The sequence below is a fragment of the Artemia franciscana genome, chromosome 1 (genome assembly GCF_032884065.1).
Source record: "Artemia franciscana chromosome 1, ASM3288406v1, whole genome shotgun sequence".
NCBI classification, from domain to species: domain Eukaryota; kingdom Metazoa; phylum Arthropoda; class Branchiopoda; order Anostraca; family Artemiidae; genus Artemia; species Artemia franciscana.
Window position 1 is genome coordinate 24,519,744 of NC_088863.1, and position 13,261 is coordinate 24,533,004.

At 34.0% G+C, this 13,261-nt stretch overlaps 1 protein-coding gene across 1 annotated transcript in view; it reads left to right on the forward strand.

Annotated features, from left to right (window-relative positions):
- Nucleotides 1-13,261, forward strand: part of LOC136027275 (chondroitin sulfate synthase 1-like) — a 79,897-nt gene that overhangs the window by 15,479 nt on the left and 51,157 nt on the right. Inside the window, exon 3 of the mRNA XM_065704359.1 lies at nucleotides 751-954. Coding sequence (XP_065560431.1) covers nucleotides 751-954 — 204 coding nt within the window. The remainder of the gene's footprint in view (nucleotides 1-750; nucleotides 955-13,261) is intronic.

A 13,261-nucleotide genomic window follows, 5' to 3' on the forward strand; every position in this document is an offset into this window, starting at 1 on the left:
AATAATCCATAAGATTTAGAAAAGGAAAGTTTTCATTTAGAAATAGTTCGCTCAGTTTTTTTTACATATGGATATATTTTTTATAGGTACTGGTACACGGAGGTTTGATAGTTGGAGAGGTGGGGTATTGCCAAAAAATGTGTATTTAGGCATATTTTTCTATGAAATAGTCCTTCTATTGAAATTCCCCTCAATGGCGTCATTTCGGGGTGGGCAGGGGGCATATGATGCCTAAATGTTCACTCCCTTGAAGTTATAATTTCCTTTAAATGGTTCCCTATGATCTCTTCTCAGTCTCATTTGAGAACAGCCTGCTTTTTGTTTAGCCAAAAAAGCAATCTTTTGGCGATATATCATCCGTTAAACCTTTCCTAGCCATCTCTACCTTTATTCGCTACAACCCTGGAACGTAAAATAGAACAACATTTTTCCTACTGCCTATTGTTTGACATGCGGTCAGCCAAGGGTACCTCTTTTTTCTAAGATCTAATATATGAATGTTAACTTGATTAGCTATTAAGCTAATTAAGACTTCTCTGGCGTTTTGCATATTTCGTTGTCATGCTTTATTCTTTCTGGTTCCGGGCGATTACCACTAGAGGTTATTCATAACATGTCTTCAAATAATTTTCTGTCATATCAATTAGCTAATAATCTCTTGAATATTCCCTGTATTTATTTTTTATTAATTGTTATTAAACTATTTAATAAATTTTATTATTTTTAATTAATTTAGGATCTCGTTTTCAGGAGGAATTTGGTTTACTCAGCCTTGAATATGATGAGAATTATTGCATGGGCGGTCCTGGCATAATTATGAGTCATGTAACCCTAGCTAAGATAGCACCGAATGTCAAAGATTGTTTGCATAATTTATATACAACTCACGAAGATGTTGAGATTGGAAGATGTGTGCAAAGATTTGCGGGAATTCCATGTACCTGGTCCTACGAGGTAATTGCTTTTCTTGTGCTTACAGAGCCGTATAACTGTACTTAAAAAAAATTGTTTTATGACTTATAATCAGTGTGTAACTTTTTCGTATGTTATTGTTCTACAGTCCTACGGTTTTAATATTTTGACGTAAGACCAGATACGTCAATTTTCTTCGAGGGGGTGATTGACCCTTGATATTTTTGCCCTCCCGCCCCTAGACTTTAAAAAAACTTTCAATGAACATACCTTTTTTGGTATTTTAATAGAGAAAAATCAACAAAAAACAAAGTTGCCCCCCAAGATTTTTATAACTTACATTTGGCCCTCCTCCCTCCCCTACATTTTCGTGAATTGACGTCCCTTGGCAAGACGACAATATCGTTGTCATTCAGTAGCTGATTCTCAGCTTTATCTATATGCCTAATTAGACTGATCAGTAGCTGGTTTTCAACTTTAACCATGCCTAATTAGTGTATGCGCAAAAATACGAAAGTTGTATTTTTAAACCGAGTTTATTTCATTCATAAGAAAAAGTCTGGATAGTTGATTTTATTAGTGGGTGCGAGTTCACTCCAAAATCAGCTTTGTCCAACCCAGTTAGTGTCACAAAGGCCCCCAAAACGAATTGCTATTTTAAATTTTATTTGTTTTGCATATATATTTATTTTAAATTTAAAGAAAGATTTGTATTTAAATTTAAAGAAATTTTAAATTTAAAGAAAGATTTGTTTTGCAAATCAACACAGGTTCAAGAGTCATTGCAGGGGTATTTTCAATCGGGTTATGCTGTCATAATCGGGTAGAAGCTTTCTTAAACAAAGCACCCTATAGCTATACTGTAGTTCTAAATCCGAATCCGATGACTGAAAGAGACGTGGCGAAATTCAACATTATTCATCGATTTAATTCGGTAACAAGCTGAGAAACAAATCTGGTTGCGTTGGTTCGTAACATCCTATTTTTACGTATCGAGATTTTATTATTTTTATTGTATTGAAATGTTTTATTATTTTGTTGTATTGAAAGATTCTTTTATTAAAACGGCGGACTAAGGAACGTGAATGTTAAGGGGTGTGTACAGGGTGAAGACAATGAAAATTGAAATGAATTCAAGATGTCATGGAATTATAATTAACATGAATAACAATTCCTGTGAAATTTTATAGCAAAATTATTGTTAAATATTTATTGAAAAAAACTATTGTCCTTCGAAAACTTTGAATATTAAAATTTTGTCCAAAATTTCGGTTACAATCCAACATCTTAATTCTTAAGTAGAAAAACTGAAAAACACTTTAAAAGTACTCCTAATATTAAACAATACTACAGCTATATCAATAGAAATCAAACTGTAACTAATCAAAAAAAAAAAAAAAAGGAAGTTAGTACAGAAAAATTTATCTAAATTTTATTTAGTGCTAGACGGCAAACATGCTTCTTCATATCTAGGTATTAATCCCTATTTTGAGCGAAAATCCTTGTATATGCCCTAATTAGTTGCGGTTAATTAAGTGACCTGGCGGTAAAGCATCTAAAAGTGTGTGAAGTGGAATTTAAGTCACAAAACTTTAAGTGAAGCTTCGTAAACATTGAATTGAGCTCCAGTCTGTATACTACCGTAATAATCTAAATTTACAAAAATTTTGTCTTTAATGTGTTCGGTATTTTATTATTCGGATGTTAAATGTTAAAGGATCTGAATAAGTACGCGAAATTTGTTCAAATTCGAGATTCGTTTAAAATATAAGTTAATATATTAAGGATTTTAAAGATATAACTTACTTCACGCTTTATAGAATGTTCGTATATATACAAATATAAATAAGTCTAAGCTTGATAATCACACTCTCCCCTTGACCCAATAGTTGTCTACCAACGCCCACGAATTCTGCACTAAAAAGATCCTTGAATGGCAAGGCCATCTTTCTGGTACTCGGGTTCTTGGAGCAAAGCAACGCGGAGGCTCCATTTAAGGTGTTGTAATTTGAGCATCATCAACCTAGCATGCGCCTTTATACTTGTTGGGCCACGGGGCAAGCGCCCGCAAAATAGGTATGCTAAGACACAGGGGTGAATCTCTAGCATTTTTATTGGGGGGGGGCAAGAGGGGACAATATCCTTATGATCAAGGGGCATGGGATACATAATTTATTTTTCTCCACAATATTGGGGGAGGGGAGGCAACTGCCCCCTTGCCTCTCCCTCCAAATGAAGCCCCTCTTAAGATAGCCCTGACATCTAAGACGCAGTTTAGTGGCAAAACAAAACTTTGAGCTTAAGACAGGTCTTTAAGAAGGCTGTCAACACTTGTTAATTCTAAAAACAAAGATAAACAATGTGTTTAAAAGCCAAAGAAACAATTTTATTTTTAAACACGTGAAAATAAAAGTATTTTTTTGTTGAAGTTTTTACCAGCCTTCTGGGGGCAAGAGTAGCCAAATTAGGTTTTAAACAGTGAGTATTAAAACCTAATTGAGAAGCTTTTTTGTCAGCACTTGAGATTTACTTAAAGCGCTACTTTAAAACAAGTCTTATACATCAAATTCAAATACTGCTTGAGTATATTCTTGTAGTAAATTCTGACCTATTGCTGACTGAGGGGCCATTTTCACGAACATGCGAGCTGGATGAGTCATCCATCCAGGCGCACCTGTATTTTCTTGCTAGAATTATTCAATTTTCCCTCCTTCTCTTATCCATCTCCTGTTGAACTTGACAAAGAACTCTAGTTCAACTCTGCCTTGAGGCCGGAATAAAAATCCACCTTTTTGCTGGATAAACGGCTGTTTTCACGGGGAAGGAAGGCGAATACGAGTTCAACTCCCAACTTTGTGAAAATAGGCCCCAAGTTTACATACTCATTTATGTTGTTTAATATGTCAATAAACTGTTTTGCACAAACAAAGTGTTTTAGGTGCCACTTTCCCCTAAATTAGGTGTTGAAATCCAATTTTCTGGTTCAGCCTCTAGTTATTGCATCCAGAGGTGTTTTTTTGGGGGGGGGAGGGACACTTGACCGGGGCACAGAAATTTTAAAGGTGCAAAATTTAAATAATTATTTTAACGGTTATGATCATTTTGTAATTTCTGGAAATTTTTGAACAGCCATGAGTGTTGTAGGTGCCACTTCCCCTAAACTAGATGGTCAATCTAATTTTGTCTATTCTTCTAGTTTTTGACTCCAGAGGCGGTTTTAGGGGAGGGGCAGAGGGGGCACTTGCCCAAAGCACAGAAATCTTAACGGTGCAAAATTTGAAATAATTAATCTAACGGTAATAATCATTTGTAATTTTTGAAATTTGATTTTTATTAACATTGTAAAAGTAGAGGGCGCAGTTAATAAATGAAAAAATTAATAAATTACTAAATAATTAATAAAAATAAACAAAAAATAATTAAATAATGAAAATTAAATAATAATAATTAAAATAATCAATAATAATTAAATAATTCAAATAATAAACTGAAAATAGTTAAAAAATAAATTATTAATTAATTAACGAATTCAAAACAAATTTGTTAACAAATGAAAATTTTGTTAAAATTTGGCCTAAAAGTTTCGTGGGAAATAGTGGGCGGGGGTGCTAATCAAGATTTTGCCCTCGGCACAAGAGAGGCCAGAACCGCCACTGGTTGCCTCCGTTCCATGCCTCTAGCTTTTTAGTTTAAGGGATTTCCATTTAAAAAAAATCCAGACGTCTAGATTCCTAGACAAATTCCAAATTACACAGCGCGTTCAGAATTAATCGTTTGACATGTTGTGTCTAACTGCTTTTGGTTGCGGCAATAGAAACTATGCATTTTAAAAGTGGACTTTTTGATAGGCTTAGCTTATTAAAGACCCAAAAGCATCCTGACGCAAATAAGAAACCCGTTAATGACTATTAAATTTTCAAGATTCTCTAGGTATTTTTTCAAAAACACCTAAAGATGTGTCTTTCGTCGAAGATATATCTAAAATATTACTATATGACAAAGCTGTTATGTCAGACATAACTTCATAATTTTTTGGGTATTATGGGGTGATTTATATCTGTTACGTAGATTGTATTTCATTTTACTGTAATGCAGAGCCGTATCCAGGATTTTCTTTTCGGGGATGGGGTGTATTCTTTTTAATTAAAAAAATATGGGTTCTTAAAAATGTATCAAAAATGGGCTTTTATGTATTTTTATTGTCTTTACGAGTCAGACAAACATCTCCCTGACCCCTTCCCTGAATACGGCCTTGCTGTCATCTGTTTTGGATATGGGGCCAATGTGGCCGATTACATTTCAAGTATTGTATAATTGCCCAACAGAGGAGCTTCTTTTTCCCACTCTACGAAGAGGAGGTACTTGGGACTTTTTCTTTTTAAAGTAGCCGGGCATTTTTTGGCAGTTATTTTAAATTTATAATGTGTGGACACTAAAACAGAAAATGTATTTTATCGTGTAATAGTTGATCGTTATTACAGATTCAAACAAGCTTAAATATACCATTATCTATATTTTTTTAATTGAAAAAGAAAAATTTTCCGTGGAGGAATTTTTCAGTCGAAAAGTGTCAAAGTAAGAAACGGTGGAAATGATGTCTATCCATGACACATCTTATGTCGGACAATGGGTGAGGGGTTGCCAACTTTCATAAATCATGTACGCCATGTGGCGTGTGACGGGACTGTGCGGAACGCGTGGCGATCGAAGATTGCCACGCTACTCGAAAATAGGACTGCATTGATTCGAATAAGGAAATATGCAGGCTGCAAAAAATACTATTTATTTTTCAAATATTTTATTTTTATTTGTAAATATTTATTTTTATTTGTCAAATTTCTAGATTATTTATGTAACGATCTTATAATAGACTGGGCTAGATTTGTAAAGTGAATAAAGTGTGTTTTAGTCTTTATTATTGAGTAAATCTATATTGCAAATTTAGGCAACATCGCTTAAAAATAAATTTATAGCCAACCGTTTTCCGAATTTTTTTCAGTCTTAAGTTTTGTTCAGCTCGTTAACAAAATGGGCTTAAGCATTTTACAAGAAGATAAATTGGTACGTATGTATTATACCAAACACAGTCGAGAAGTCTGCTGAATGTAAGATCTCAAAAAACCGGTTTCATAGCGACAAAGACATTTGACGGACGACAGAATGCATTGGATTTGTATAATTTGGACGATGTATTTGCTCATTTGGGGTGAGAATAAGGTTAGGTTGGGTTAGGTTAGGATACTTTACCCCCACCCCTAATATGCAAATATATAGCCCAAATTATATTATTGTGTAAACTAAAGTATTATATTTCTATCATGTTTTGGTATATTCCATTATGATTAACCTAACTTAACTTCTCGAGTGTGTTCTGTATAGTACATTAGTGCCGGTAATTTTTCACTTTGCTCTGTAAGAAACGCGAGTGTTGGCTAAATATTAAAATATAGACCTACCTGTTTTTTTTTATTTTTTTTTTACTGGTATATGAGTCAATTGCAAAGTATTCGGCCTACTCCCTCTTTTCTATTTTAGAGCTTTTCAAAGGCTTCAAATCGCTGAGCTTCACTTTCTGAATGCTTTTAGATTATAGCGTCGAATTAATTGATTCGCTGTCCACCTTTTTTTTTCAGGAGGAAGCTTCCTAAAATATAGATTAGTGCCAAAAATGAGACTACTAAACAATTTGCGTTAACTTATTTTTTTAAGCCAGTCAGTAACTAATTCTTTCTTAAATATTCTTAAACACTTTTTTTTTGTCTAAAAAACCTTGAACCGTTTTTTCATCATATTTCGTATCAGATTTGGCTACATTACAAACACTGTTACAATTGCGGTTTTGCTACGCTTGACACGGGCAACGTCGTATAGACGGTATAGTGTAGTAGTGTTCTCACTTCTCAGTAGAGAATATCCTCTGAAGTATTTGACTCTTTAGAATGATTAAACAAAAACCAAGTTTTTTTCAACTGAAAGACTTGGGGTTCGCTCCCTAGTCAATACCTCGCTCTTTACGCTAAAGTTCGAATTTTATTCCAGTTCGTTAAGAATGACCCCTAAATCACAAAGGCCGTTTAATTAGAATAAATAGGTCTTTTGAAAGTACTAAAAAAAATTAGCATAAAGAGTGAGGCATTGACTAGGGGGCCAACCCCTTCATATACGTTATAATTTCTGCTCGTTTTAAGTTTTGATGTTTCTCCTTACTTTCAGTTGAATTTTTTTTTAAATTTAGTTTCTGATCGCTTTTTAAATAATGCTGGGAAATCTGGCGCCCGTTCATAGAAAATTCCCTTCCTCTATGTAAGGGTCCTCTCACTTAATCATAATTATTTATGATCAATTATGTAAGGCATAATTAATTAGGGTGGTAGCCCCCAGGCCATTGTTTTGACGCTGTATTCATAATATTTTTACTGCTAGATTTGAAAATTTTGACTGCCTCAGGTCTTGGTGTTAATTTTCTTTGATGAAATAGGTATGTCAAATATAAGAGACAATGTTTTTTTTTCATAACCAAGGCCATATCCAGTGGGAAGGGCTAGGGAGGCTTGAACCCCCACCCCTCCCCGAAAAGATTGTCTGATTCGTTGAAATGTAACAAAAATGCCAATAAACAAATTTTGATATGTTTTTAAGATTTTATATTTTTACCCCCCCCCGCCCCGAAAAAAAAATCCAGGCCACGGTCTTGCTCACAACCAAAGGTTTCAAATTTCTTGCCGCTTGACTGTGAAAATTTTTCACCTCCTTCTTTAAACTGGTTTCACTGAAATGAAACCTTTTTATCCTTTTTAATGCTTTCAATTTTAAATTATTTCAACACAGTCAGGGAGATTTCCTAATTGGAAAGGTTGGGGTGCATTGTTGCATAAGCATGCAATTGAGTAGACTGAGAATTGCGGTATGGTAACATGGTAACTTTGCGGTTTTCATGGCAGAAACTTTCTTTTACAACACAGGCATGTACAGTATGAAATCATAAGCAAAACACGCTTTTACTGTTCAATTACATATTGGCTTCAAATAATCAGTGTAACTGATAGTCACAACTGATCTTCAGAACGTTTTTCCTCCAAACTGTCTTTCTATTCTTTTAAACTATAATCCCTTTATTTATTATCTGATATATTTATGGCTTTAGTTCCCTCTAAAACATCCTATTTTTTGATAATCCTAAGCTCTTACTCGTACCGATGGGTCAATGTACCAAATCTATATCTTGTGATTAATTACTTTCCCCTCTATCTATTCACCAAGCTGGAAATGTGCTTATAATTTTTCTTAGATAACGATTTAAACTTGTTGTAAAAAAATAAAGTTTCCAAGTTTTGTATGTTTTTGCCTATTACGTATTTTCAGTAAAAACTAAAATACGAAACAAATTTTAGAAATTTGACTTGATAGATGGATAGTGCTGAATTTCAACTATCGAATTATAGACACAAAAAAATGAATCATAAAAAAATATATAAAAACATAAATGTATAAAATACACATAAAATATAAATACATATAAATTAAAGACAAATTATAAAAAAAGATTTATAAAAAATATGTAAAAACACAAATATATAAATATATAAAAAGCATAAAATGTAAATATATATACATTAAAATATTATAAAAATATAAAAAATAATTATAAAAAATGCAATTGTAGAAAACGTAGGACTGCAGAGATATATTACGTCAAAGTTTGTACAGGGAACGCAAATTTTAGTGCGTTTTGAAATTCGTGAAAAGAATTTCATGCCGTACTAAGAAGCTGGTTGACAGTAGTCTTCACGATAGATTCTATTACTTTTGTATGTAGCCTATTGTCAGTGTAGAATTTCGAAAGTAGTGAAAATGAACTGTAGGTGGAAAAACTGGTATTTATCTTCTTTATTTCTTTCCGTTTAATTTGTTTTACGGAGATAATCGATTCCGCAACCAAAGTCGCTCAAATGCTAGCGTCACTAAATATTAAGAATTAAATAAAAATAAATAATTAAATAAATATTAAGAATGTTTTAACGTCACCGCACTTTTCCACCACCCAGGAAATCTTGCATCATCAAGACGATTAGTTGGATCAGAATAGACAGGTTATGTTTGTCTATGTCTATGTTTTGTCTATATCTGTGTCTATGTTTATGTCTATGTCTATGTTTATGTCTGTTCTTATATCTATGTCTGTTCTTATATCTATGTCTATGTCTATTCTTACCTACCTGAATTAAAAGGTGGCAGAAAACTGCGGTGGCGTTAAAACACTGCTACCAATATAAAATATCAAAACTCAGTACCAATTCGAACGAATTGGCTGGATGACTGAAAGGGGACAATTTTAGTGGCTGGTTACGAGGTTGTTCAATTATATGTGCTTTTTTTATGTCATTTATACAATAAAGATACACTGTTTCTGGGTTCTACTTTTTTGAATAGCATGTTTTCAAGTTACCAATTACAATAAGACAAGCGCTGATTGTCTAATGCCATTCAAGTACCTGAATACAAACACATTTTTGTTTCGTTTTGATGTGTTTTTTATTACCATTTAAGTAACTGGAAAAAAGCAAGTAATGCGGAGGTAAAGGCTGGGATTATGTCATAGTTTTGTCTTGTGAAATGGTAATAAATTATTTTCATGGTCACGGCGAGGACATCATTGTCTAGTTTTGTTTAATAATTTTTTGTCGTACTATCATCCTTTCGTCTTTTACTGCCGTCTTGTCCTGTCGTAATCTCATTTGGAATAAATAACTTTCGGTAGTGTTTACATAACGCTTAGAGCGTAAGGCAATTTCAATGGGGTTGCAGCTTCATCATTGGGTACAACATATTTCTACCATATTTCTTTAGTTCAACATATAGACCATATTTCTTTAGTGGCATAAAGGGGTTGAGATTAAAAGCGACCAGGTTTTTTTGTGTTACATTCTCAAAGCACCTATACATAGCTGCGGTTCCCACGCAACTCAGCCCCCGTTCATCTCAATCCTTGTTCAGCTCAATTCTCTGCATGGAATTCAAAGGATAGGTTAGGTTGAATGGGGTTGCGCTCGATGGGGGTTGAAATTAACGGGGTTGTGTACACACACTAACAGCTGCACGTCAACAATATTCAGTCTTGCATGAACTGAATTTTAATGCGTAAGTTGAGCGAGTCAACATTCTTGCTTTAATAAGATATACCTGATTTCCTACCACAGTAACAGTGAAACAAACGCACTTGGTTTGTTTTGATTTGGTAATCTTCAGATTTTACCTGGTATTTATGATACTTCCAATATTTAGGATACTTGTATGGTATTTATGATTGAATTACAAAATCAGTGTCAAGGCAGGCTTGCGCATACGCATGATTTTTTTTTTAGAGGGGACCCTTTAAAAAAATGTAAAAAATTAATAATGGTTTGAATAAGAAGTGCCCAAAAAGTTCGTTAAATTTAGCATTTCGAGGGGTGGGCTTGGCCTCAAGGCCTTCCACCTACGTACGTCTCTGAGGTAAGGGATGTTAAAGTAATAACCGCATTTTTGATTAGGTTTCATTTTCCATTAAAGTCTTGGGTGCTCATATTGACGTTTTGGAATACTACTTGCCAAAAATATGGGTGGTTTCCTCGTTATCTTCATCTATACATGTCTCTTATTGTTTCTACATACAAATTCGTTGTATGGATAATTGTGATGGCTTTGTTTTCCACACTTATTTGAAGAGGTGGTTTATTAGTTTGCATATTTTGATTAGTGTCAGGTAATTTGACTTTGTTAGTTATGACTTGTTTGAGAAAAAATAAAGGAAAAGAATTGCCATATGTATCAAGTGTAGCTTGCAAATTATTTTTATGCCCTGTAAATTCACAGATTCACTCAGTTAAAAAAAGAGAGAGAAAAACACAAATTCCTATCTTATTTATTATAATAACTCCATTTAATGTTTTTGTGAAAGCGGTAGTGTGAATTCTAGGAAACTTCGCGGGAGGGCAAAATGTATGTTTTAGTATTTAGAAGGGAAGAGGGCAAATTTGCTGTTTTTGTTTCAATTTCCTTAATGCCAATACCAACAAAGATATTCTTCAATGAAAATACTCCAAAAAGATATTTTTCAAGATCTGGGGAAGGGGACACAGACCCTTTCCCCTGCCCCCCTAATTCATGTCAGCGTATGAAATGAAAGCGCTTTAAACTCTGTCTTTTATTTAGTCGATTAAAAATGGATTGAGGTTCATTTTTTTATTCATCTGAAACATTTGTGAGAAAATTTTCTTATCGTTGCAAAAAAAAAAGACTAAGAAAAATGGATGGAAATTTGTGAATATTCTAAATAACTTAGCAAAAAAGCTCTCTTTTTTTGTAATTACTTATTTTCAGTTGAATTCTGGATCTATGAGTTTTTGGAGGGGGACTCGAGTTTGTCGTGCTTCAAACGAAAATTATATGTATTTTGCAAAAATTCCCTTTTTTATGGCACTTGCTATTAACCAAGTGAAACATATCTATCGCATATTCTGTCGGTCGGTCTGTCTGTCTGTCCCGGTTTTGCCCGGTTGTGCCCGGTAGTTTAGGCACTTCCAGATAAGCTAGGACGATGAAATTTGGCAGGCGTATCAGGGACCATACAAGATTAAATTAGAAATAGTCGTTTCCCTTATGATGTTGATAAACTCCACAGCGTTATGATGTTGATAAACTCCAGGATGAGAATTTGAGAGAAACTTTCCAGGAAAAAAGGTCAATTCTTAGACGAAAACTTGTTGCCAAAATACTTCTTTTTTCGCTATTTTTTTTAAACCGATGTTTTCTTATATCCAAGTTCAAATGAAACATTCAATTTATATTTGGGTCCAATTTCTAGGCATTTACAGAAGATTTTTTTCCAGGGGGGATAATAAAAAAATTCCTTAAAAACGCATGCAAAATTTGTTTATATTCATTTTGTCACGTTTTTCACAAGTCTATGGCCAATGATACGGCCTTGACCATAGCAACTGCTGTGTGAATTTATACAATGGTGATTTTATTTCATTTCTTTAAAATAACTGCCCTGGTATCCGTCTCATGGGGGAACGGACAGGCTGTTCCTCTGTTTCGGCTGAATAAGATTGTTGTTCATAGTTAATCTTGGATGTCTGGGAGCCAGAGCTCCTTCAAATATCCACTATGGGACTTATCCTACTAAAAAAACCTGAAAGAGCATCATTCTTATTTGCATTGTAACTTTACTTGTCCGCATGAATACTCCAGTGGGTTTGCTATGATTTCGCGTTGGAAGGAGAAAGGGCCTACTATGGAAAATCTGGTCTCTTCTTTTGGAATGGTCGATATATATTGAGATTGTCGCTTGAAGAACATTTTACATCAAAAACAAAAAAATCGTACTACAACTTCTTTTTAAGTCATAACTCAAGAATTAGTTAAGACAGTTGTTTGTTTTACCGCTGTTAAATCTTGTTGTGGAACTTCTAAGTTTGTTGGACTTTGTGGACACCCTGTAGTTTATCTGGATTTATACGGATGTGGGATGTACCGCTCCGTGATATGAATTGTATGATCAAACATAGTCATTGTTTGCCAGGAAGGCATTTGATCTATACAACCACAGAATAAACTTTCAGCGAAACAATTGAGTTCTTTGACTCTTTTGCTAAATTGCGAAACGCCATTTTGTTTTACAAGTATTATTTGGTCATGATTCAACGCTTCTGGAAAAAAAATAATCATGGAATGTTGTCGCTCCGTGCAATCAAACTTCCAAGGGTCCTCTATTAAGGTAATTAAGTTTCGGGCGACTGGTTATGGACTATCTTAACGGTGTTTGGTTTTTATTGCCTCGAAGGACGTTTTTTTTTTTTTTATAGCTTTTAGCTATGCTGGGAGACTATGTAAAATTAGACAGCTAATTAACTATGGGTAAGTTTTCTTCTAAACTTCGGCTTTTGCCGATTTCTTTTAATTGGGCCGAGTTTCCTATGGGTCAGTTATTTTTGGACAGTTTGAAACATCAGCCTAGGGCCAAATTTTATTGGTGAAAGGTTAAATGTGCAATTATTAATCTAGCTCTTGTAAAAATGACTGTATGAATAGCTTCATCTGCGGCAAGTCTTGCTGAAAGAACTTGCTTTTCTGCGAGACCTTTCAAAAGTAGTCTGTTTAATTTATCTCTGTTTGTTTTAGAATTGAAGTTAAACAGTCAATAACAAAATAGATTTTTGATCGGGAAATTTCGTTTCAGAAATTTGGGGAGGGGGATCCGACTGAACAATGGAGCATTTTTTGTCTCCTATTTCTCAACTCTTTATTTCTTTCCTTTTAAATTTGTCTAAATACAGAAAGGGAACACTACCCTAGAATTTCAGTTTTC